The sequence below is a fragment of the Microcebus murinus genome, chromosome 2, assembly GCF_040939455.1.
Source record: "Microcebus murinus isolate Inina chromosome 2, M.murinus_Inina_mat1.0, whole genome shotgun sequence".
Classification (NCBI taxonomy): Eukaryota; Metazoa; Chordata; class Mammalia; order Primates; family Cheirogaleidae; genus Microcebus; species Microcebus murinus.
This window is the reverse complement of record NC_134105.1, coordinates 118,636,753-118,657,109: the sequence shown is the minus strand read 5'-3', so window position 1 is coordinate 118,657,109 and position 20,357 is coordinate 118,636,753. Positions and strand designations below refer to the sequence as shown.

The 20,357-nt window shown below is 40.6% G+C and overlaps 1 protein-coding gene across 1 annotated transcript; it reads right to left on the bottom strand.

Moving 5' to 3' along the window:
- Window positions 1-5,094: 5,094 nt before the first annotated feature.
- On the bottom strand, window positions 5,095-20,147 carry C2H1orf105 (chromosome 2 C1orf105 homolog). The gene is given in 7 exon segments (XM_076000388.1): window positions 5,095-5,482; window positions 8,472-8,526; window positions 10,868-10,939; window positions 17,335-17,409; window positions 19,686-19,739; window positions 19,742-19,816; window positions 19,818-20,147. Coding segments are annotated over 7 exon segments (567 nt in total). The 5' UTR covers window positions 19,917-20,147; the 3' UTR covers window positions 5,095-5,345.
- Between the last annotated feature and the right edge of the window lie 210 nt (window positions 20,148-20,357).

The window sequence follows — 20,357 nt, the reverse complement described above, 5'->3', positions numbered from 1 at the left end:
ATGATCCTCCTGCCTCAGCCTCCCAACTAGCTGGGACTACAGACACATGCCAGTGTGTTTGGCTAATTTTTCTTTTCTTCTCTCTCTCTCTGTTTTTGTTTGTTTGTTTGATTGATTGATTGATTGATTGTTTTGTTTTGGTAGAGACAGGGTCTTGCTATATTGCTCAGGTTAGTCTTGAACTCCTGGCCTCAAGTGATCCTCCCACCCCGGCCTCCCAAAGTGCTAGGATTACAGGCATGAGCCACTGCACCCAGTCAGGTACTACATTTTTAGTAGCACTGGGATAGATCTAGAAAGGATGACTGGGCCATGCCATATTGGCCAAAGAACCAGGGATCTTAAGTTTAAAAAATAAAAAACTAAAGGTCCATGCTATCAAATATATCAAGGATTTCATGCAAGAGGGATTAGTTCCATGCAGGCAGTGCCTTAAAAAAGAACCAGGTGTCCTTGTTTTGTTAAAATAAAGAATGTTTGTAGAAGTGCCATAGGGAAGAGCTACATTTTTAATGGATAGAATTGTGTGAAACATTGTTGCTTTTGTTTAATCATAGGAGAACAATGGTAAATTAGATACAAAGAGAGAGGAAACACAAGTGAAAGTGTTTTGAAAAAGTTTAAAATGTGACGTAAGCATGAAACTTTGTTACTATTTGCCAGTGCTACCATTTCAATGGCAAAACTTTCAGAGGCCAGAGATAAAATTTATTCTTTGAACTGGACACTTGCCTAAACCTTGTAGTATTCAAGGACGATGTAGTCTGAGTGTCAGGAAAACAATTATTGATAGTTTATCGCCTAGATTAGCCCTCTGGCAACTTTGACTCTGATTTGAGTCTCTGAAACATTCATGCAGTTTAAAATTCAAAGAACAAATAAGGGTGTACTGTGAAAAACGTTCTTTTTTGGGCAATTTCTCTGTCCTTTAGTCATTCAGATCCATCCCTCTGAGCCAACTAACATTACAATATTTTGTTTTTATGCACACCTTACTGTGTATGCATTTTTCTCAACCTGAGAATCTAGGAAGAGTCTCCTGACTCTCTTGCTATGTGATATCCCCACAGGATGATGCCTACTATACAGACTGAGTGGAGGACAATCCCAAAAGGTTTAGGAACAAATTTTCCTTGAAACAGAAGCTATCTGCCAGCTCCTGGTTTCAATATTCTGCACTTCACTGGCCGGGCAGTGAAACATCTTGCCCACAACTTCATGAAGAAAGAGAGATGACACACTGTGTGGGTGAATATGGCTCTTTCCCCTCCGACCAGTTTTCCTGAGACAGTCACACAATGGTCTCTTTGTTCCTGTCCAGAGAGCTGTATGGTTGGTGATATGGAAAGCATGTTTGCTGTGATCACTGGGTGTTCAGTTTGCATAATAACTCATGCTTATTCACATACTGTTCTGTACATGTGCTCGTGTGTGTGTGTGTGTGTGTGTGTGTGTGTGTGTGTGTGTTTCTCCAATCAAAATTGTAAGTTCCTCAAAGGAGGCAGCGTTCTAATTTCTAAAACCTTTGTAACCTTTGTAGACTCACAGCTCTAAATTCAGGGATCTTAGTTCCTTTCTTTCTTTTTATTTTTCTTCATTGCTTAGGAATGAACTTTGTTTCATTCTAAATATCTCTCAAGTATGTGCTGGGTAGCTCCTGCATGGTTAGGGGGTTAACATGAGATATTGTTCTTATCCTCATTAAGCTATGCATTTTTTTTTCTAGAAAGACAAGAATTATATATATGAAGCACAGACAGTATTTAATAATGTGCTGAATTAAGGTGGTTTTGAGAATGACGTGGTTGAAACAGGATTGATCACCTAGTTTTCTCTAGAGGTTAAAATTTATCCATTCCTATAATAAATTTTCTAGTTTAACCTTGACTCCTCAAGATTTAGTTTATAGGTTTAGTAATAGAAACAAGGCCCATGATTTTTCCTCCTCTTGGAAATCTTCTATACACTGTTGGGTAATGCCTTCCTCATCACCAAGACCTCCCTCAACCTAAGTAACTACACCTAACAAGACATTGTAAACAGGGCTTTCCTTGGGAGGAAACAGGCAGTTCTGACAAACTTGTTGCCACCAGGCTCCTTGGAGTTGTGTGGCTCTTAGATATATTCAGGACCATGGGCACTCCAATGTGTGATGTCCTACCCCCAGGATGCAACGGGCCCTGACAAGCCTCACATAAGATGACAGTCATGGGCAAGGGAAAATAGAGTGACGCTGAGCAGAACACACGGCAGTGGAGAGTAGGATTTCCCAAGGTTAAACTGGAAACTGGATGTGACAATGGCCTTGAATTAAATACTTGGGCTTTTTTTTTTTTAAGGTATAGCATGGCTTTTCCTAAATACAGAATTTCTTTGCATTCCTGCCAGTAAAGGAATTATGCAGATTGATTTGTTTTTAAATTTCCTGTTAGAGCGAAGGAAGAAGAAAGAGTAGGTGTATTTCTGACTCATGTCTGTGGACTTGTATTATAATAAGTCTTTTTTTTTTTAACAGCAAATCAGACAAAAAAAAATATCCAAGATTATTCATTTTACAAAATTAATCTAACCGTACGTGACTTTGAATCAGGAGTAACATTATGCGTAGATTATCATAGTGAAGAAAGCGCTCTGGCTCATTTATGAGAATTTTGGATGATGCTAAAGAATATGCAGTAGGTAAAATAACAAATGAGCTCAAATTATCCCCTTCAGGGATCCAACTCAGTGCGGGAAAGACGGGGCCAAGACGGATAACAGCCAATCATTTGACCCCCACAGCACAAATAGAAGCACAGTTTGGTATAAGATGATTTATGTTAAACTTTAATACTGATAGAAAAAAACAAATCAGGCAGCATAAATGCAAATCTCTTTGCAAATTTAAATTGAAATGATAGCATTGGGTTAGTCATGTGGAGAGGTATGTTAGAGTTGGGCTACTCAATTTAGGAAATTGTTCCTGTAGTGCCATTACTCTCCAGGATTTGGTTGTGGGAGTAAAGTGAAAGGAAATTCAGCAGCTGGCTAATTATCCAACAAAGCTGCAGATCAGGCATCGCTAGTGTGCCGAGGCCACTCCGCATCCAAGTTTAGATGTCAGATTCTGGGAAGTGAGTTCACACTAACCAAAAGCAAATAAACTAACAATCATTCCTATACATAAACGAGAGTGCAAAGGGAATGAGACTTCTTGTGCAAACTGGTCAATCCGCTCTAATAGTACTGAGACACTACTTGAGAAACCAAATTAAGATTATAAAGTTGTTAAATAGACAATCTGAGCAAATGGAATTAAATGATGCTAAAAATTGTTATAGTATCATCAGACTTTGAAAACCTGCTCTTGCCTCTTCTGTAGTATCTCTGCCAAGGGACCAGATTATTCAGATGAGTGAGTTAAAACATCTTGACATCTCTTTCCCTGGAGGTTTGGAGATGCAAGGGCACATCACGTAGACCAGAACTTCTCAGAGTATAGACTAGGGACCCCTCAGAGTCTCTGAGACCCTTACGGGGTGCCTGTGAGTCACAATTACTTGCATAACAATACTAAGATGTTATTTGCCTTTCTTAATCTTTTTACAAATTTTATTTATTTTATTGATACATAATACCTTCTTCTTCTTCTCTTCCAAGTTAAGTAGAATTTTCCAGAGGCTACATGACATGTGACAATGTCATCACTCTGACAGCTAATGCAAGTGTTTAAAACGTTTCTCCATTTTAATTTCTAATATAAATATCAATAGATATAATCTGCATTTTTAAAAGTTCTTTAGGGCTCTCAATATTTAAGTAAAATGTTTCTAAAACCAAAATGATTAAGAAGCACTGATATAGACCATCCTTTTCTGTCATCATACAAGTAAACACCAGTATGTTTTTATTATTATTTTTAATGCGATTTTACAAATGTCCAAGTACTCTAGATGAGGCCATCTTGAGATTTAGGAAGCATTCTATCTCACTAGCCACAGCATACTCAGATTGTCTCAAAATTGCCAAATAATTGTGCATGGAGCATGTATCTCCTGTCCCCAATGCATGGGTACAGGTATACTCCAATCTTTCACTGGATTGTTAATTTGTGAAGAAGCAGGGGGAGGAGGAGGAGGGGGAGGAGAAAATACTGTTATCTGTGAGGTGTCCGTGCTTCAACAATTATCTGAAATGGAAACAGAATTCATGGGCACTGTTTTTGGAGTTCTCTGAAACCAAGAAACATAGCCTACCAAAAATATAGGGCAACTAAGCAAGTTTTTCTATTTTTGTTAGTTTGTTTGTTTGGGTTTATTTGTTTTTGTGTAAGAACTGAGTTCAGTTTAGGCACCAGAACATTTGTTTGAGAGTTCTGAAGTCCATTCGTCAAATACACTTGGCATAGAGGCTGGTTCTCATGTGTTGGGTAAGTGTCCATTTAAGTCAGGATCTTGGGATACCAGAAGGCCGTCGTCTCCTAAGGAACAAAGGGGGCCTTTTTGTTTTTTCCCCACACACCAGCTTGAACCAGAAAAAGTGGCCTTTTTTAAAAATATAAACCCTTCTGAAGCTGAGCATGGAACATATATGCCCATAAATACAATATTTGAGAGCCTGAGTTTTCTTTTGTCTTTCTCACACTGCAGACACATGGACCAGGACAGATCTAGAGGACCAGGACAGATTTAGAGGCGTATATCCTCAAACTGAAGTAGCCAAACTACAAAATACAAGCACTTGGTATGGATTTGACTGAGCAGGGATTAGCCGAACATCTGACATATGCAAGGCACTGAAGGAGGTGATGCGAGGAAGGCAAGGCAAGGCACAGTTCCTGTGCTTGAGGGTCACAACAACTAATCCCTTGCCAATTTCCAGTCATTGTGACATAGTATCTTCTGCCATCTACTACTGTTAACTGACAGAGATAGTGACAGAGTGTGATCTCCCTTTCTCCTCCTTTATTCTTAAATAGGCTAAATTCCAGAGGGACCCCCTGGAGCCATCTCTGGCCCCTGCTGTGAAGGAAGAGCTGAGATAACTTTCACCAAAAATTTGTGTCTTAGAAACAGAAGTGTGCTGTCTATTTTAACATGGATAAGAGCCCTTAACAAAATAAAATGAGAGACACTCACCACGTTCCATTTTAATCAACAAAGCCTTATATAATTTAAACCAGTTTGTCTTTAGGAGAAGTGAGTAAGAAGATGGTGGCAAAAGCTAGAATGCCAGCAACTCTTAGGAACATAAAATTAAATCATCTTTTTAGGGGGAGGAGAAAGTACTAGAGTCAGAGAGTGGCTTGGTGGGTTGTTTTCTGTCTGGGGGTCCAGAAAGTGATGAGCTCTGACTACTCACTTCCTCTATCTCTTGCCCATTGGTTCCTTTTTGGGCAAGGAAGAAGGCTGCATCGCCTCCAGAGTTTTGTAGGCATCTGACAGCAGTCCATGGAAGGCAGCTGTCCTGGGGCCCAGGATGGGCAGTCTGTAGTGAACACTCTCTGGAGGATGGTGCACAAAAGAAGAAAGGACAAGGGCTACTCAGATTATGTTCTTAAAGCAACTCACAATAACCAAAGGCCACCAAACCTTATAAAACAGATTCAAAATTCACATAAGAAATTTTTTTAAATAAAATCATCTTATCCCACATAACATTTAAGTTTTTATGCGTCTCATCAAAGAGGCTAGAAGGAATACCTGGAAACAAAACTCACATATTAGAAGTCATTGCCAATTAAATTATAGAAGTAAAACATGTCTGGAGTTGTGATATGAATCAAAGGGAAAAGAGGATTAAATTCTCAGGAGATTTTTCAGGGACACACATATAGTTCTGTTCTTTAAAAAAATAAATAAACAAATGTGATCTTACGAAAAAGCTGGAGTAGGGAGAGAAAGTACTTCATTTCAAAATAAACCTGTGCTTTGTGAAATAATTTATTTTAGGGTTCTTTAAACCATCTTGATGACCTCTTACCATCCTGACCTCCTCTTCAAATATGGTTCGATTTACAGAAAGTTGGTTAATGTTCAATTTTGCCAAAAGACATACTGATTGAGGAAGAGTAAATCACTGCATGAAATAATGCCTTCCCATTGGGAACTGCTGAATAACTAAGGGCACTGGAGCCCTGAATTCTCTGCAACAAGCTCCAGAGAACAAGGTCCAGCTGAATGAGAGCTAGAGACATTACCAGGTCTCAAATCCAAACCCAGTTTACTCTCATGACTGTAATGAAGAGGAAACAGCAGCCTGGGGTTACGGCACTAAAGGACTGAAGACCAAAACCCAGATATCCTTAACCCTAACCCAGTCGTCTTCGTGCTATCTCACACCACTGTGCCAGGCAGAAGGCCCGAGTCAGGTGGTTAGCATCTGTACCCATGTCTACTGAGACCAGGAACCTCGGGGTGTCATGAGATTCTGGGATCTGGCCAAAGATTCACGAACCCAGAAGGATCTATCACTTGTAGAGATAGGTTCTTTCTGCTTATTTTGTTCTTGTTAAAGTTTATTAATAATATGTAAGGTTTAGCTGAATCCTGAAAAATGGTAGATATCACTGTTGTGACCAGAAGATGAGTTAACAATCACTGGCAGTAATGTTCTCTGGGATGAATCAGCCATTTGGCATTTGTAGCATGTCCACAGGGAACACAGCGCAGGTGGGTGGTGGCTTCAGCAATAAGAACAAGAACTGCAGCATGGACGTGTCTCAGCTATAGAAACCAGCGGGGCTAGGGCTGTATCAGTAGTTTTCCTGGCTTGGTCAATGGTGAAGGCTGCTTGTGCTGAGTGTCTAGTTCTCAGTGAGACAAAACAACTGCTCTGGTTTCACAGGTGGTAACATGGAGGCCAAGCCTATACAGCAAGACAAGGATTCAGACCCAGATCTCATTGCTCCCAAGCTAGTGCTTTTTCCATGACCTCAGACATCACACACAAGAGCAAATGGCCACTCAAAGGAGTCACAACTGGAATCAACAGATTTACCAAAATTTAGCTCCTAGCCAGTTTTACAACCACTCTCCCTGCAGTCCCACCTCCAAGATTGTTGTCTTAGGATGGACTGTGTGGGCAAGAACCAGGGTCATCCAAGAATATCACGTGCTGTTTCTATGCACACCACATCTAGCTCTTAAATTGCTAATAGAAGTACACTCCCAGGGCTAGTAAATTGGTGAAAGGCATAGTGGTATGCTGTCATATAGGATCAAAAAATAAATATTTTTGCTGAGGAAAAAGCATGTGTGAGAGAGAGAGAAAGTATGTGTGGGTGTGTGTGGTTGATTCAGTCTTTGCAAGGCAGGTCTGAAAAAATCCAGGTCCAGGGGAAACTCAGAATGAATACAGATAACCCTGAAACCAACGGCACATGCCTATCACCGAGTGTTGTCTTGGCTTCAAGTGAATAAGGTGGTCACAGACCAGAGAACAGCAGAGGAAGGAGCTTTCATCAGGTGGATTCTCTTAGCTCCAGGCTCTTGGTTCCACTTTGGCTAAATGAGAGCCAGGAACGAAGCCAATATTTTTGAATACATAAGAAGTGATTCACTGGGACTGGCAGCCCCACTCGAGTGGATATCTCCAAACCTCCGCTGTTACTCGAGTCTCTGGTACTCTCTTTTGGCATCCCCTCAACACATCTCTTCTATCCTCAAGTTTCCTTTCTAGATGCCTTCTCAGTTCAGTTCTGGCTGTAGCTCCCCTGCAACCTCCCAGGATAGAGCTTAGTCTTCCCCATCTGTATAAAGTGAAGAAAATAATCTTAATTTTCCTTACTGTGTGTATCAAATGAATGACAAATTTCAGGTGGCTTCAGTTAATATGGGAGCAAATGAGAAGATGGAAAGTCACTAAAGTGACAGACTGTGCAGCACTAAACCCTTGAATGATATCACCCCAAAGGATGGCCCACTACCACCGTCACCAGCCCAGTGTTCCCTGAAGAACGAGACTTAGGTCAGTGCTGAAGCCTGGGAGAGAGCCGCTTTCCTTGTTCCTGTCAACAGCAAGCGAAGACAAGAATAGCACCGGGCAGCGGCTGGAGGAAGGCAGGCACGTTAAGGAGTCTGAGGGGTGAAAGGTTCAGGGCCTTGGTGAGGCCATTCCAGGGTGAGGAGATGTAGTTCCCTTCCCATGTCGGTCGGTACATCAGGACTGCCTGTGGAGGCACGTTCATCTCATTTCTGCCCCATCTCCATGGAAAATTTCAGCAGGTGGATTATTGGTCAGAGCCACGTGAGGGCCTGGGAAGGGAGTGATAGGGAGGGACGAGTGAGGCCTGAGGAGGCACGGGTGAGGCTGGAGTGAAGGTAGGGCTGAGAACCAACCCCAGCAGGTCAAAAGGTAATACATGAAAGAAAAAGGGATGAGAATGAGAATCTGCTCAGGAAAGTTAGAAATTATTTCAGGGATTGAACTCTTCATTCTACTACCGTGGGCACAGAATGTTTCATGTACACGTGCTCTAAAAGAAATCAAACCTTTTGCGATGTCATCATGGGAAGATTTAGTCTGGGCTCTGGGTTGACGAAGACTCTTCATTCTGATTGGAAGAAGCAAGAAAACCCATTAGTTAATTGGCTAGGGCTTGGCTGGAAGGAATGTGTCTTTATACATTCAAAACACAGATGGTTTCTTGAATCCAACACCTATAAACCTGGTGATCAGGCCACTTCACAGCAGTGTGAGATGATGGTCCAAAGATACGACTTCCGAAACTCCTTTTACTTAGTGATATTTTCTACTTAGAGATATTTTCATGAATTTTGATAAAACCTTCATTTTGAAAATGTTTTAATCCACTTTCAGAACTCACATAGCCTGAAATAGGAAGTATTAAGGAAAGAATTCTCCAGAAAAAAAGTAACAACTCTTCTAGATCAGTAATCTACCCTTAAAGAGCAAAACTGAGAAAATATTTTGGATAGAATTTTCCAATTTTAGAGAAAATATTCTGATCATATCCTATTTCTCCTGGTGACCCTCAACCAAAAAGTGTATGAGGCCAAACCATTTCTAAGTGGTTTTAGAAATTGCTTAATTTCAAAATACTGAGAAATTTGTAAACTTTGAAGTGTTTTCTAAGGCTCTCCACTCATTTCATGGTTGCTACTTCCACAAAGATCTTCCAAGGTCATTTTTGCTTTGCTACCAAAAATATGGCCAGTTCAGACAGTTTATTTTATTTCAGTTATTTTATTTATTGGAGGACTGAAACAAAAAAGAGAAAGAAAAACCCCTTCTATTATCCAGTTTGGGCAAACAGGGAAGGGGTATTTTCAGTACTGAATCACTTAAAATCTGTCTATTCTACAATTCAACAAATATTTATCCATCTTTCTATTAATATCTTTTCTTCCTTCTTCTCTTGTTCCCTCCCTATCTTCCTTCTTTTTTTCATTCCTTCCATTCAACAAACACTATTTTCATTTCTGCAATGGCTATAATTAAAGTCACTTTTAAAAAACTATTAGTGAGGACAATTCCACTTGCCTATATATGTAGTGAGACAAAAACTATGAGAATCGATTTTATAAGCTACAAACAGAACCAGGACCTTGCTTTATAGTCACTCTAGCTAAGTCTCAAACAGAAGTGGTACACTTTCCTTCACTATATTGAAAAAAAAAATACAACAGCCATTTTAATAATACTTCTGGTTGGTGTTGACATGATTTTTGGACTGGTTCAATCCTTGGTCTTAGTTTTAAAGGGGTAAGAGCTATTTGTTTAAAATACAACCAACTAATGCTCTAGGATTTAGAACTTAAAGTATAAAACTTTCAAGACAAATAAAAAGGGACAACAAATTTCAAAAGTCTATTTCATAGAAGAGTGAAATTTTGCTCAGAAATCTCGGATTTTAGATAGTCCGCTTTTCATTTAAAGTCCATAGAGAATATTTGTTAGCATTGCTTTTATGATGATCTAAGAGTTCTTTAACAGTACAAAGTCAACATAGGTAAATATTATTAATGCTGGAGCTTGCACTGCACAAATACCCATTTCCTCTTGGGCCAGGCACCAGGTACATGGTTTCAAAGTATCTGAGTTTACACATCAATCTGGAACACTTGGTCCTAAGGTCATAAAGGAATCAGAACATCTCCCACTGTACAGCAAAAGAGTACAAAAAGACCTATTTATTTTCCCACATCATTGCTCTCTGTATGAAGAAAACAATTAAATATTACCATTAGATCACATATAACATGTTTGGTGGGTCACAGGTAAGGCTGACTGTATGTCCACATTCCAACCCTCTATTGCAAGGCAAGTTGGCCTATGTTTATGCCTTATCCAGGGTCAGTTCATGTTTTGAGCTTTTTAATAAAGTAAAAACTGAGTCCTTATTCCATGTCTGATAGTTAAATACAGAAAAAAAAACTTTGAAAAACCAACTAATCAGAATTCTCACTGAATCTTATTTCTGTTATACTTGATCTTGATAAGAAAGCTGTAAATGACAGCTAAACAAACTGATATGAAAATTTTAGTTATTAAAAAGTAGCAGAGGATGTCTTGGATTTAGGATAGGTTATATGTAATCTCCCATATCTTGTGAATTGGGTATGCCATCTATATGGAGAATTTGTATTTAGTTCTGCCCAAGTTATCAAAGAAATCTCCTGTCCTATTCCTTATGTGGTTCTTGTGAAGGGGAAAAGGAAGTCTATACTTTCTACAGTAGTTTCAAAAGTCATTCGAGCAAAAGGGTGAATATTTTGTTTGGTCTAATTATCTGCTTTAACCAGAAAATAAAACCAACCAAGAAGGCCATTCCCTAAACATTCTACTTGCTGTGCTTCTCAGTCCACTATCCTGTGTCTTCAAATATAACTAGAATTAAAGTCATGTCCTGATTTAAATCTTTGACTTACCTACGACTCATAAAATTCTCAAAGGATACTTTCAGATCATCTGGGATTATCATAGATCTTGGTTGTACCTGAGGAAGAAAGTCTCATTGAGAACATTGCCCCTAACTCTATTCTGATGTAAGTAAATAATGTACCACCTTAGTGAACTTAGGTTGTATTTGATATCAAAGTTACTCATACATCCTTCTGTGATATGAACCCGAGGGTATCACTCTGCCCTCAAGTCATAGAGTCTTGGTTCTTCCCTAGTTATCGGTTGAAATTAGATACCTGAGGATTAGTAAACTTTCGAAATCTGTTTGTTTAAATACCCTCGTCCCTATACACACTCTCTCCAGGTCTCAGGTTACTGTAGCTTTCTCACAGAGACTACTTTCTCCTGGACTGCTGTTGGGTGGTCTTCTGCCTATGGTCTCAGGGCTTCCTCTACCAAAATACTCATAACCTTTATACTGTATTCACTTGCTTAATGTCTGGCTTTTCTGAAAGACTTTCAGCTTCATGAAGGCGGAGACCACGTCTCTATTTTTATATTTCCAACTCCCAACACAATGCCTGTTTAAGGAAATATTATTTGATCCAATTAGTGAATGAATGAACCCACTTTGGAGCACACTTGAAAATTTTGGTTGTGTCCTTCGTAAAGGGCTAAAATCAATGTACAGTTACAGTATTTTTGCTTAATATATACAGTATTTTCTTGAGCTTTTTCAAATTTGTTCCTGGCACTGGATGTTGGTTTTCTTTTGAGAGTGTGTTTTCACTGAGAAGCATTTTTCATTACTTCTTACAAATTATTGTAGTTATGACAATGAAATGATAATCACAAGGATGTGGGTGCAGGTGTTCAGCTGGTCTATACACTGAGTGACTTGTACCAAGTGACTCATATTTCAATTTATGATACAACAAAGTTGAAAATTACAACTTGTCAAGGACCTTTAGAGGTACTTGAAAATGGTAAAAAACTGAATATTAAGTCTACACAAATGCCAAGCACCTACCATATTTAATCAGATCGTTCTTCTAAGTCATTAGCTGATGGGAAGATGGAGGAGGGGGAAGAAGGGGTGATCTGGTAACAAGGAACCTCTGGGGGTAGTAGGGGCAGCAAGTCTTTAGTGAGAACATGAGGAGAGATTTCTAAATACCTAAAAGGGGGTGAGAATGTGCCAGAAATAGACTGTGCCATTTGTCAAAATATTAAAATTTCATCTTGGCTCTTCTCCAAGGAAAGATGGTGGACACTCTCGACCTCCTCCTGTATAGCACGATCCCTGTTCTAAAGTCCCTAAATCCAGCTAGTACCACTGTATGCATGAAGTGGGCTATAGGGCCTATATCAGAACACAGATGCCAAAGATGGCATTTGTGATTCTGAGAAAAAGCGTATCATGGTGAACTCCTATTCATTCTAGAAATCTCCAAAATAGCATTTTTTTCCCAGAAAGACTCCCTTGATATTTACTTTCCCTTCCCTCCTCATTAGGTTTATTTCTATTTCTATTCATCATATTTTATTGTCATTATTTACCTGTTGACTCCTTAAAAGTAGGACTTATGTCACATTCTTTTTTTTAATTTGTAGTTATTACCCATGGCCCATGGCAAGCAATCAATAAATATTTGTTGAAATGAACTGAATTATATAATGGGCTTTTGAAACCAATTAATGTATGTGGTAGAGAATGCATGCCTATGATGTGTCTAGTTTCACAGTCCTACTTCTAAAGGGCTTGAAACTCTTAACTAGAGAGCAATACAGATAACAGAAAGCCTATAAAACATAGGCTTTCAGGGGAAGATGAGGAGCAGAGATGTGATAAAAGACAGTATAGACAAAACTAAGGCAAATATCCCTGGTGATGAATGACCATAATCATCAACAAGTATTTCTTCTGCACTAAATGGTTGAGCTCCTGGCTCAAGGTTATATAGAAATATGAGTATTTGCACAAGCCAGGTACTATTTAGACTTTCTTTTTTTGAGATTCATTCATTTTCCATTTTTTATTTTTAAAAATATTTTTCTAGTGTTAATCTTTTTTTATTAAGATATAATTCACAGATCATGAAATTTACCATCTTAGTATACAATTCAGTGATTTTTAATATGTTCAGAAAGTTGTAAAACAATCATCATTATCTATTTCCAGAACATTTCATTATCCAAAAAGAAACCCTGTACCCAGTAGCAGTAATTCCTCATTCACCCCTCCCCGCAGTCTACTGTCTATTTTCTTCTCTCTATGGATTTGTCTACTCTGGATATTTCATATAAATGGAATCAATGCAATATGTGACTTTTTGTGTCTGGTTTCTTTTACTTGGCAAAATTTCTTCAATGGTCATCCGTGTTATAGCATGTATCAGTACTTCATTCCTTTTCGTGGTTAAATAATATTCCATTGTATAGCCAGACTATATTTTTTTATTTATTATTAAGATGAAAAACATTTAGGTTATTTCCACTTTTCAGCTCTTATAAATGCTGCTGTTATGAACATTCTTGTACAAGTTTGTGTATGGACTTTTTTGTTTTTTGAGACAGAGTCTCGCTTTGTTGTCCAGGCTAGAGTGAGTGCCATGGCGTCAGTCTGGCTCACAGCAACCTCAAACTCCTGGGCTCAAGCGATCCTCTTGCTCAGCCTCCCGAGTAGCTGGGACTACAGGCATGCGCCACCATGCCCAGCTAATTTTTTCTATATATATATTAGTTGGCCAATTAATTTCTTTGTATTTATAGTAGAGATGGGGTCTCGCCCTTGCTCAGGCTGGTTTTGAACTCCTGACCTTGAGCAATCCGTCCACCTCGGCCTCCCAGAGTGCTAGGATTACAGGCATGAGCCACCGTGCCCGGCCCTGTGTATGGACTTATGTTTTCAGTTTTCTTGGGTATAAATCTGAGAATGGAATTTTTGTATTATATGACAACTCTGTGTTTAAGTTTTTAAGAAACTGCCAAACTGTTTTCCAAAGCAGCTGTACTGTTTTATACTACCATCAGCAATGGATGATGGTTCTAATTTCTCCATATCCTGGCCAACACTTGTTATTGTACATTGTTTTTATTATAGCCATTGTACTGGGTGGAAAATGTGTCTTATTGTAGTTTTGATTTGTATTTCCTTAATGTGTTATGGTGTTGAGCATCTTTTCAGGTGTTTATTGGCCATTTGTAGATCTTCTTTGAAGAAATATCTATTCAAATTTTTTGGCTCACTTTTTAATTGGGATGTTTGTATTTTTGTTGTTTGGTTGTAAGAGTTCTTTATATATTCTAGATTCTAGTCCCTTATCTAGTACAGTCCCTTATCCCATGATTTTTAAATATTTGGATTATTTTTCATGTTCTTCATGGTGTCCTTTGCAGCACAAAAGTTTAAAATTTTGATGAAGACCAATTTATCTATAGTCTTTTGCTGCTTGTGCTTTGGGTGTCATGTCTTGGAAACCATTGCTTTATCCAAGATCACAAAGATATATGTCTATGTTTTCTTCTAAGAGTTTTATGGTTTTAGCTTTTACATTTAGATAGATACAGGTAGATACAACTCAAGGCTTTATCTATCTTGAGTTCTTTTTTGTATATGGTGAGAGGGAGAGGTACAACTTCATTCTTTTGCATGTGGATATACAGCTGTCCTAGTACCATTTATTGAAAAGACTACTTTTTCCTCATTGAACTGTTTTGGCACCCTTGACAAAACTCAATGTAAGAACTTATTTCTGGACTCTCAATTTTATTCCTTTAATCTATGTCTATCCTTATGCCAGTACCACATAGTCCTGACTGTAGCTTTGTGGTAAATTTTGAAATCCAGAAGTACACATCCTCCAACTTTCTTCTTCTTTTTTAAGACTGTTTGGCTATTCTGGATCTCTTGCATTTTCATATGAATTTCAAGATATATTTGTCAATTTCTGCAAAAACAGCATCTGGGAATTTTTAGAAGGGTTACATTGAATCTATAGATCAATTTGGGGAGTATTGCCATTTTTATAATGCTAAGTAATCCAATTCATAAACACAGGATTCTTTCTATTTATTTGGGTCTTTAATTTATTCCTACAATGTTTTGTAGTTTTTGATGTACAGGTTTTGAATTTTTGTTAAATCTATTCCTAAGTATATTTTTGATGCTATTGTAAATGGCATTGCTTTCTTGGCCAGGCGCGATGGCTCATGCCTGTAATCCTAGCACTCTGGGGGGCTGAGGCAGGTGGATCATTTGAGCTCAGGAATTCGAGACCAGCCTGATTAAGAGTGAGAATCCGTCTCTACCAAAAATAGAAAAAATTAGCCGGGCATGGTGGCGCATGCCTGTAGTCCCAGCTACTCAGGAGGCTGAGGCAGAAGGATCACTTGAGCCCAGGAGTTTGAGGTTGCTGTGAGCTAGGCTGATGCCACGGCACTTTAGCCTAGGCAAGAGAGTGAGACTCTGTCTACAAAAAAAAAAAAAAACGCATTGCTTTCTTAATTTTATTTCTGGATTGTTTATTGCTAGTATATGGAAATAAATTAATGTTTGCATATTGATCTTATATCCTAAATCTGAGCTATGCTCATTTATTAACTCCAATAGTTTTTTTTTTTCATATGTGTGCATTTCTTAGGGCTTTCTACATATAAGATCATGCCATCTACAAATAAAGATAGTTGTACTTCTTCCTTTCTAATCTGGATGGATTTTATTTCTTTTTCTTGTCTTAATTGCCCTAGCTAGACTGTATAGTATAATGTTGAATAGAAGTGGCAAAAGCAGACATTCTTGTCTTGTTCCTCATCTTAGGAGAACGTATTCAGTCTTTCACCATTAAGTATGATGTCTGCTGTGGTTTTTCATAGATGCTCTTTATTATAATGAGGAAGTTCCCACCTATACCTAGGAGTCTTTTTATATCTTCCCCAGAAACTCCATTCAACTCACTGCTGAGAAAGGAGGGGTGTCATAGTGACCGCAACAGATCTTCAATCCCTTCCCCTGGAAGGACATCGAGGTGCTACTGCATAACATGGGGCAAGGGTATTTCATGCTTATTTTCTAACTTTCTGTAGTTTCCCATCAGGTTCTGACAACAGTGGGGAAGGGTCCTTAAGCATTTTTGTGTTTAAGGACCTTCCTTTTAGAAGCTGCGGCAAATGGTAAAACTACAGCGCGTGGTTCCACTCCTGTCAGGTATGGACAAGGGCAAAGGTCAGAGATAAGGTCTTGAGAAAGAGGGCAGCTGCCGATGTCCCAAGTGTGCCAACTGGCCGGGGGCAGCCTAGGCCTGGGGTCAGTGCATTACAAATGTGGACACAAGTGATTCCAGGAATAAGACCAAGAGAAATCGCAATCTTAGTTTCCCAGACTTCAGCTAATGCTAATATTGAACACCGTGATCCTAATTATGTAGAAAATGAACAGAGATCGCAACATCTAGGTACAGCTTTGCCAGAAGCCACAGTTGCCTTTCCAAATTCCACAGAAAAATTTTACACGACTGCTGCTCTTTTCCATATCCCACTAGCATACTAGCATACATTCCATATCCTACTAAGCACTTTTGCCATGAAGTCAGTGAAAGCCTCTTTCACATCTCCTCTTGTTCTTTCACTCCTGTCCCTTCCTCTTAAGCATGTTTAGCTCTGTCTTCCTTCCCAAGTCAAAGGAGAATTATAGGATATCAGAGTTAAAGAGAACCTCCCCCAACCTCTGTGCTAAACCTAACCACTTACCTAATTTAACACTTAACCCAAGCCTGACCCCTCTCCTCACCCTAATAACCAACCTAACTCTAACCCTAATCCTTAAATTAACCTGAGGCCTCACTCTAACCTGCTATGGCATCCCTCCTGGGTTGGGCCTTTTTCTTCAGCAAACTGCAGACTGCAGAGGTTTGAGTTTGTTCCCTCCACATCCTCTTTTCTATCCTCCTTTCTTTCCCTAAGACTCCTCTCCGACCATGACTCCCCACTCCCAGTTATACATATCCAGGGCAGGACACACCCCACCCCCCGCCAGCTAGAAAGTACTGTAGACTCTTTCCCCAGCTTTTCTCCTGACGTGCTGGCTAAGTTAATGATAGACCCAAAGGCTAAGCTGTTTATTTCATTCTTGCAACAGTGGAGGAGGACTGCGTGTGCATCTATCTTACGTTGGAGCTGTTAAATGGGAAGAGGTAGCTCCATAACCTCCTGAGCCTCTTGGTGCAGTGGGTGAAGTGGCTCATCTCTTCCACTCTGGCTCACTTATCTTGGCTCACTTTGGGTTGCTTGGAATGGGGAAGGTTTAGCAAATTGTGTCAGTGGACGGTGCTTCCAGGACCAGCAGTTTCTCATTTGCAGCCTTTATTGAGACCTTTCCTGCAAGGCCCCACCACTGTCCCTCTCCACGGGGCTTTGGTTGGGGAAGGGCAGCGCTGTGCCCTGGGGCTGCCCATGCCAATCTCTGTCGCCCCCAGAGTTAACAACACCTACTGTATTTATTCGTCGACACTGGGGGCACAGCCGCTTGTTTCTGAGCAGCATGGAGTCACTCTGGTTCCTCCTGGCCTGAAGGGAAAGAGAGACAGAGAGGTGGGGAAACGGTTGGGTGCCCGGGGCAGCAAAGAGGTGGGGGCCTTCCACAAAACAGAGATGGGCACTCTGGCCTGAGCCCCTTCCAGGGTGGATGTTGAATTTGGGGGCAGGTTCAGAAAGGGTTTAGGGAGGAGGGTGGGAACAGGAAGAGGAGGCCCATGTCTCTGGAGTGTGGGGAGGGCCAGGGTGGCTCCTACGGTGAGCTTTGCTGGACTGGTCTGCGAGTAGCTTCCCCCTCGCGCTTGAGGACTGAAAACTATTGGCAAAGTTGGACTCTTTTAACAAACAGTTAAAATAGACTTCATTTTTATAGGGAATTTAAAAGAATCAACTCAGTATTGCAATGTTGTGGGTTGATATGTCAAAGTATGAGTGTGAATGACTAGATTCATTCATTCAATAACAAACATCTATTGTGAGGCAAAGTTTCTGGCCCTAAGGAAGACAAGAGAGGAACACAAACTCACTTATTTGCCCATCCATTAGGTACTGGGGACATTGAGATAAAAAGACACAGCTTCTGACCCCAAGCTGCTCACCACCCAGCAGACTGTGTACCAAGAAGTACGAGGGTGTGGAAGGTGCTCTGGTGGAACTATACTGAGGCCACAGTGAAACTGAAACTGGTCACTGAACTGACCGGGGTGGGGCAGGGAGGGAAAGGTCTGGGAAGGGTTAAAAGAACAGGCACTGCCTGGGTAGGTGTTTGTGGGGCGAACAAGGAGAGGGCAGCGTGTTCCTAGCCCAGAAAACATTGTGCAACAAAATGGAAAAAAGTCAGCTTCAGATCAGATCGTCTGGTGGGAGGAGGGGTGGAGTAGGAGCCTAGAGAGGAAGTGTCTGTAGGTATTGATTCTTCGGCTTCAGGCCAATTGAACTTTCAACCTTGTTGTCCCTGACACCCTGGCTGTGGTGAGCCCTGCAGCTCAGGTTCCTCATCCAACCCTCTTTCTTTGAGGTCTGAAACTAAGATACGTCTCTGAAACTGTCATTCAAGGTTGGATGCACTAAATATTGCAGAAGACACAACGATACCTTTGGGCCTTCAGAAGAGAGACAGACCACTTCTAATTGGAGGGTTCAGGAAAGGCCTCTAGGAGGGGATTTTCACTCGGTCTTAAGGGATTAGGAAGACCTGGACGGGACAGGTGGGTGTGGGAGAATTCTTGGGCAGGTTTGTTTTCAGTAGAGTTAGAAGCAGGTTCTTGTCTTCCCCACAATTTATTCCTTCACCTTTTCCAGACTTCTGGTTTCCATAGAAGGATAGTATTTGACTCCACAGGGATCAGAATCTCAGAGTTCTTTGCAAATCAAGCAACAAATATATCTGTGAGATCTCCAAGGTGTATAGCAGGATCTTGCTAGGTTAATGACAACTGTAAATATGATTACAGAGCACCATAATCATGATGACCATCATCCCTTAGAAACTGAAGAATGAAAGGATTTATATGTTGTCCTACCTGGGCTTGTTAACTCCTCAGACTCCTCATCCTTTAAGACACAGCATAGATGTTACTTTTCTCAATTAGGGGTTCCATGTTCTGCAGGCCTCATTTCCTCCATTCTATCTTGCTTTCTTCTTACTTTTCTCCTGCCTCTCCTGCCATTTCCCACCTCCATCCCAAGTGAAGTTGGGTGTCTGAGTCTCTGATTGCATCATAGACTTGGTGTAGCTTTCTCTGCATTTTGTACTCCCCTACTTGTCATCCTCCTCCTCTTTTTTTTTTTTAATGTGTTTGTTTTCTCTACCAGGCTGAGAGTTATTTAAGAGCAAGACCATGTTTTGCACATCTTTGTATTCCTGGAACCTATCATAGAATCTGGCACATGGTAAATATTCAACAAATGTTGGCTGAATGGATGAGTCATTGTAAGCATTTTATCAGCTGTAAATATAGACACAATCAACATATGTACACCTAAAACACAAAACACATGTGCGCATGAAGATCACTGTTACCATACTGCCTTCAGGGCAGTGTCAGAGGACATTAGTGTTGTAGTACCACCAATTCAGTCCACATAATGTGTGGGGAAAGCACTGGCTGGGAGCCCAAAGAGCTCTATTCCAGACCTGGCTCTGTGAGCAGCTTAAACGACTTTGGTCCATAATGTAAACTCTCTGGGCCTCTCCTTCCTTACTGAGGATGGTCTTTGTGGACAAAAAGACAAAGAAGACACTCAATCCTGTGCTCGTTTCACGTGTACAGGTGAAAATCAATCATTGATCTGTGGCTGCACTTCACCTCAGACTCACTATTGGCTGAAGCCTGGCCTCCAAGATGAGCTACTCCACTCCTCTATATTTGGAGAGGAGGAGGACACTGGGGAGTCATGGAAGACAGCCGTGACTGGCAAATTCAAAGTGGATGCAAACAATGTGGGGGTCCATGTTCTGCAGGCCTCATTTCCTCCATTCTGTCTTGCTTTCTTTCCCAGCCCCCAAACCTAGGTCTTTTCCTCTGCAGCATTCCCATCTCACTCTTGGTTTCCTTAAGGCCAGCTCAGCAGCCTTAAGGTAGGAATGGAGAGTGAATTGTCCAGGTTCACAGCACAAGGCCCTGGTTCTATCATGTCTACAGCCAGAGGCACTGAAATGTTAATGGGACTCTCATTTTCCAAGCAGCTGTCCTCTGGACAGCAGATGGCAGTTGTGACAGGAGAGTGACAGCAACCTAATCTGTAGCCTGGCCAAGGCAAGATGCAGATTTCAGCCAGTCCCAGAAGCCAAGGCCTGCTCCTCACACTTTACAGTTGGAAACATCCTAATCCCCGAGGACAGCATCTGCTGAGGTTTCTAAGAGCTGGCTCATGGCCCAAGTCCTTGACCTTCTTGAATCCTTGGTAAAGAGACAGAGAAAATTTCTTTCTCTCCCTCTCTCTCCCTGTCCCTCCATGTTCTCTCCGCCCCCCACACA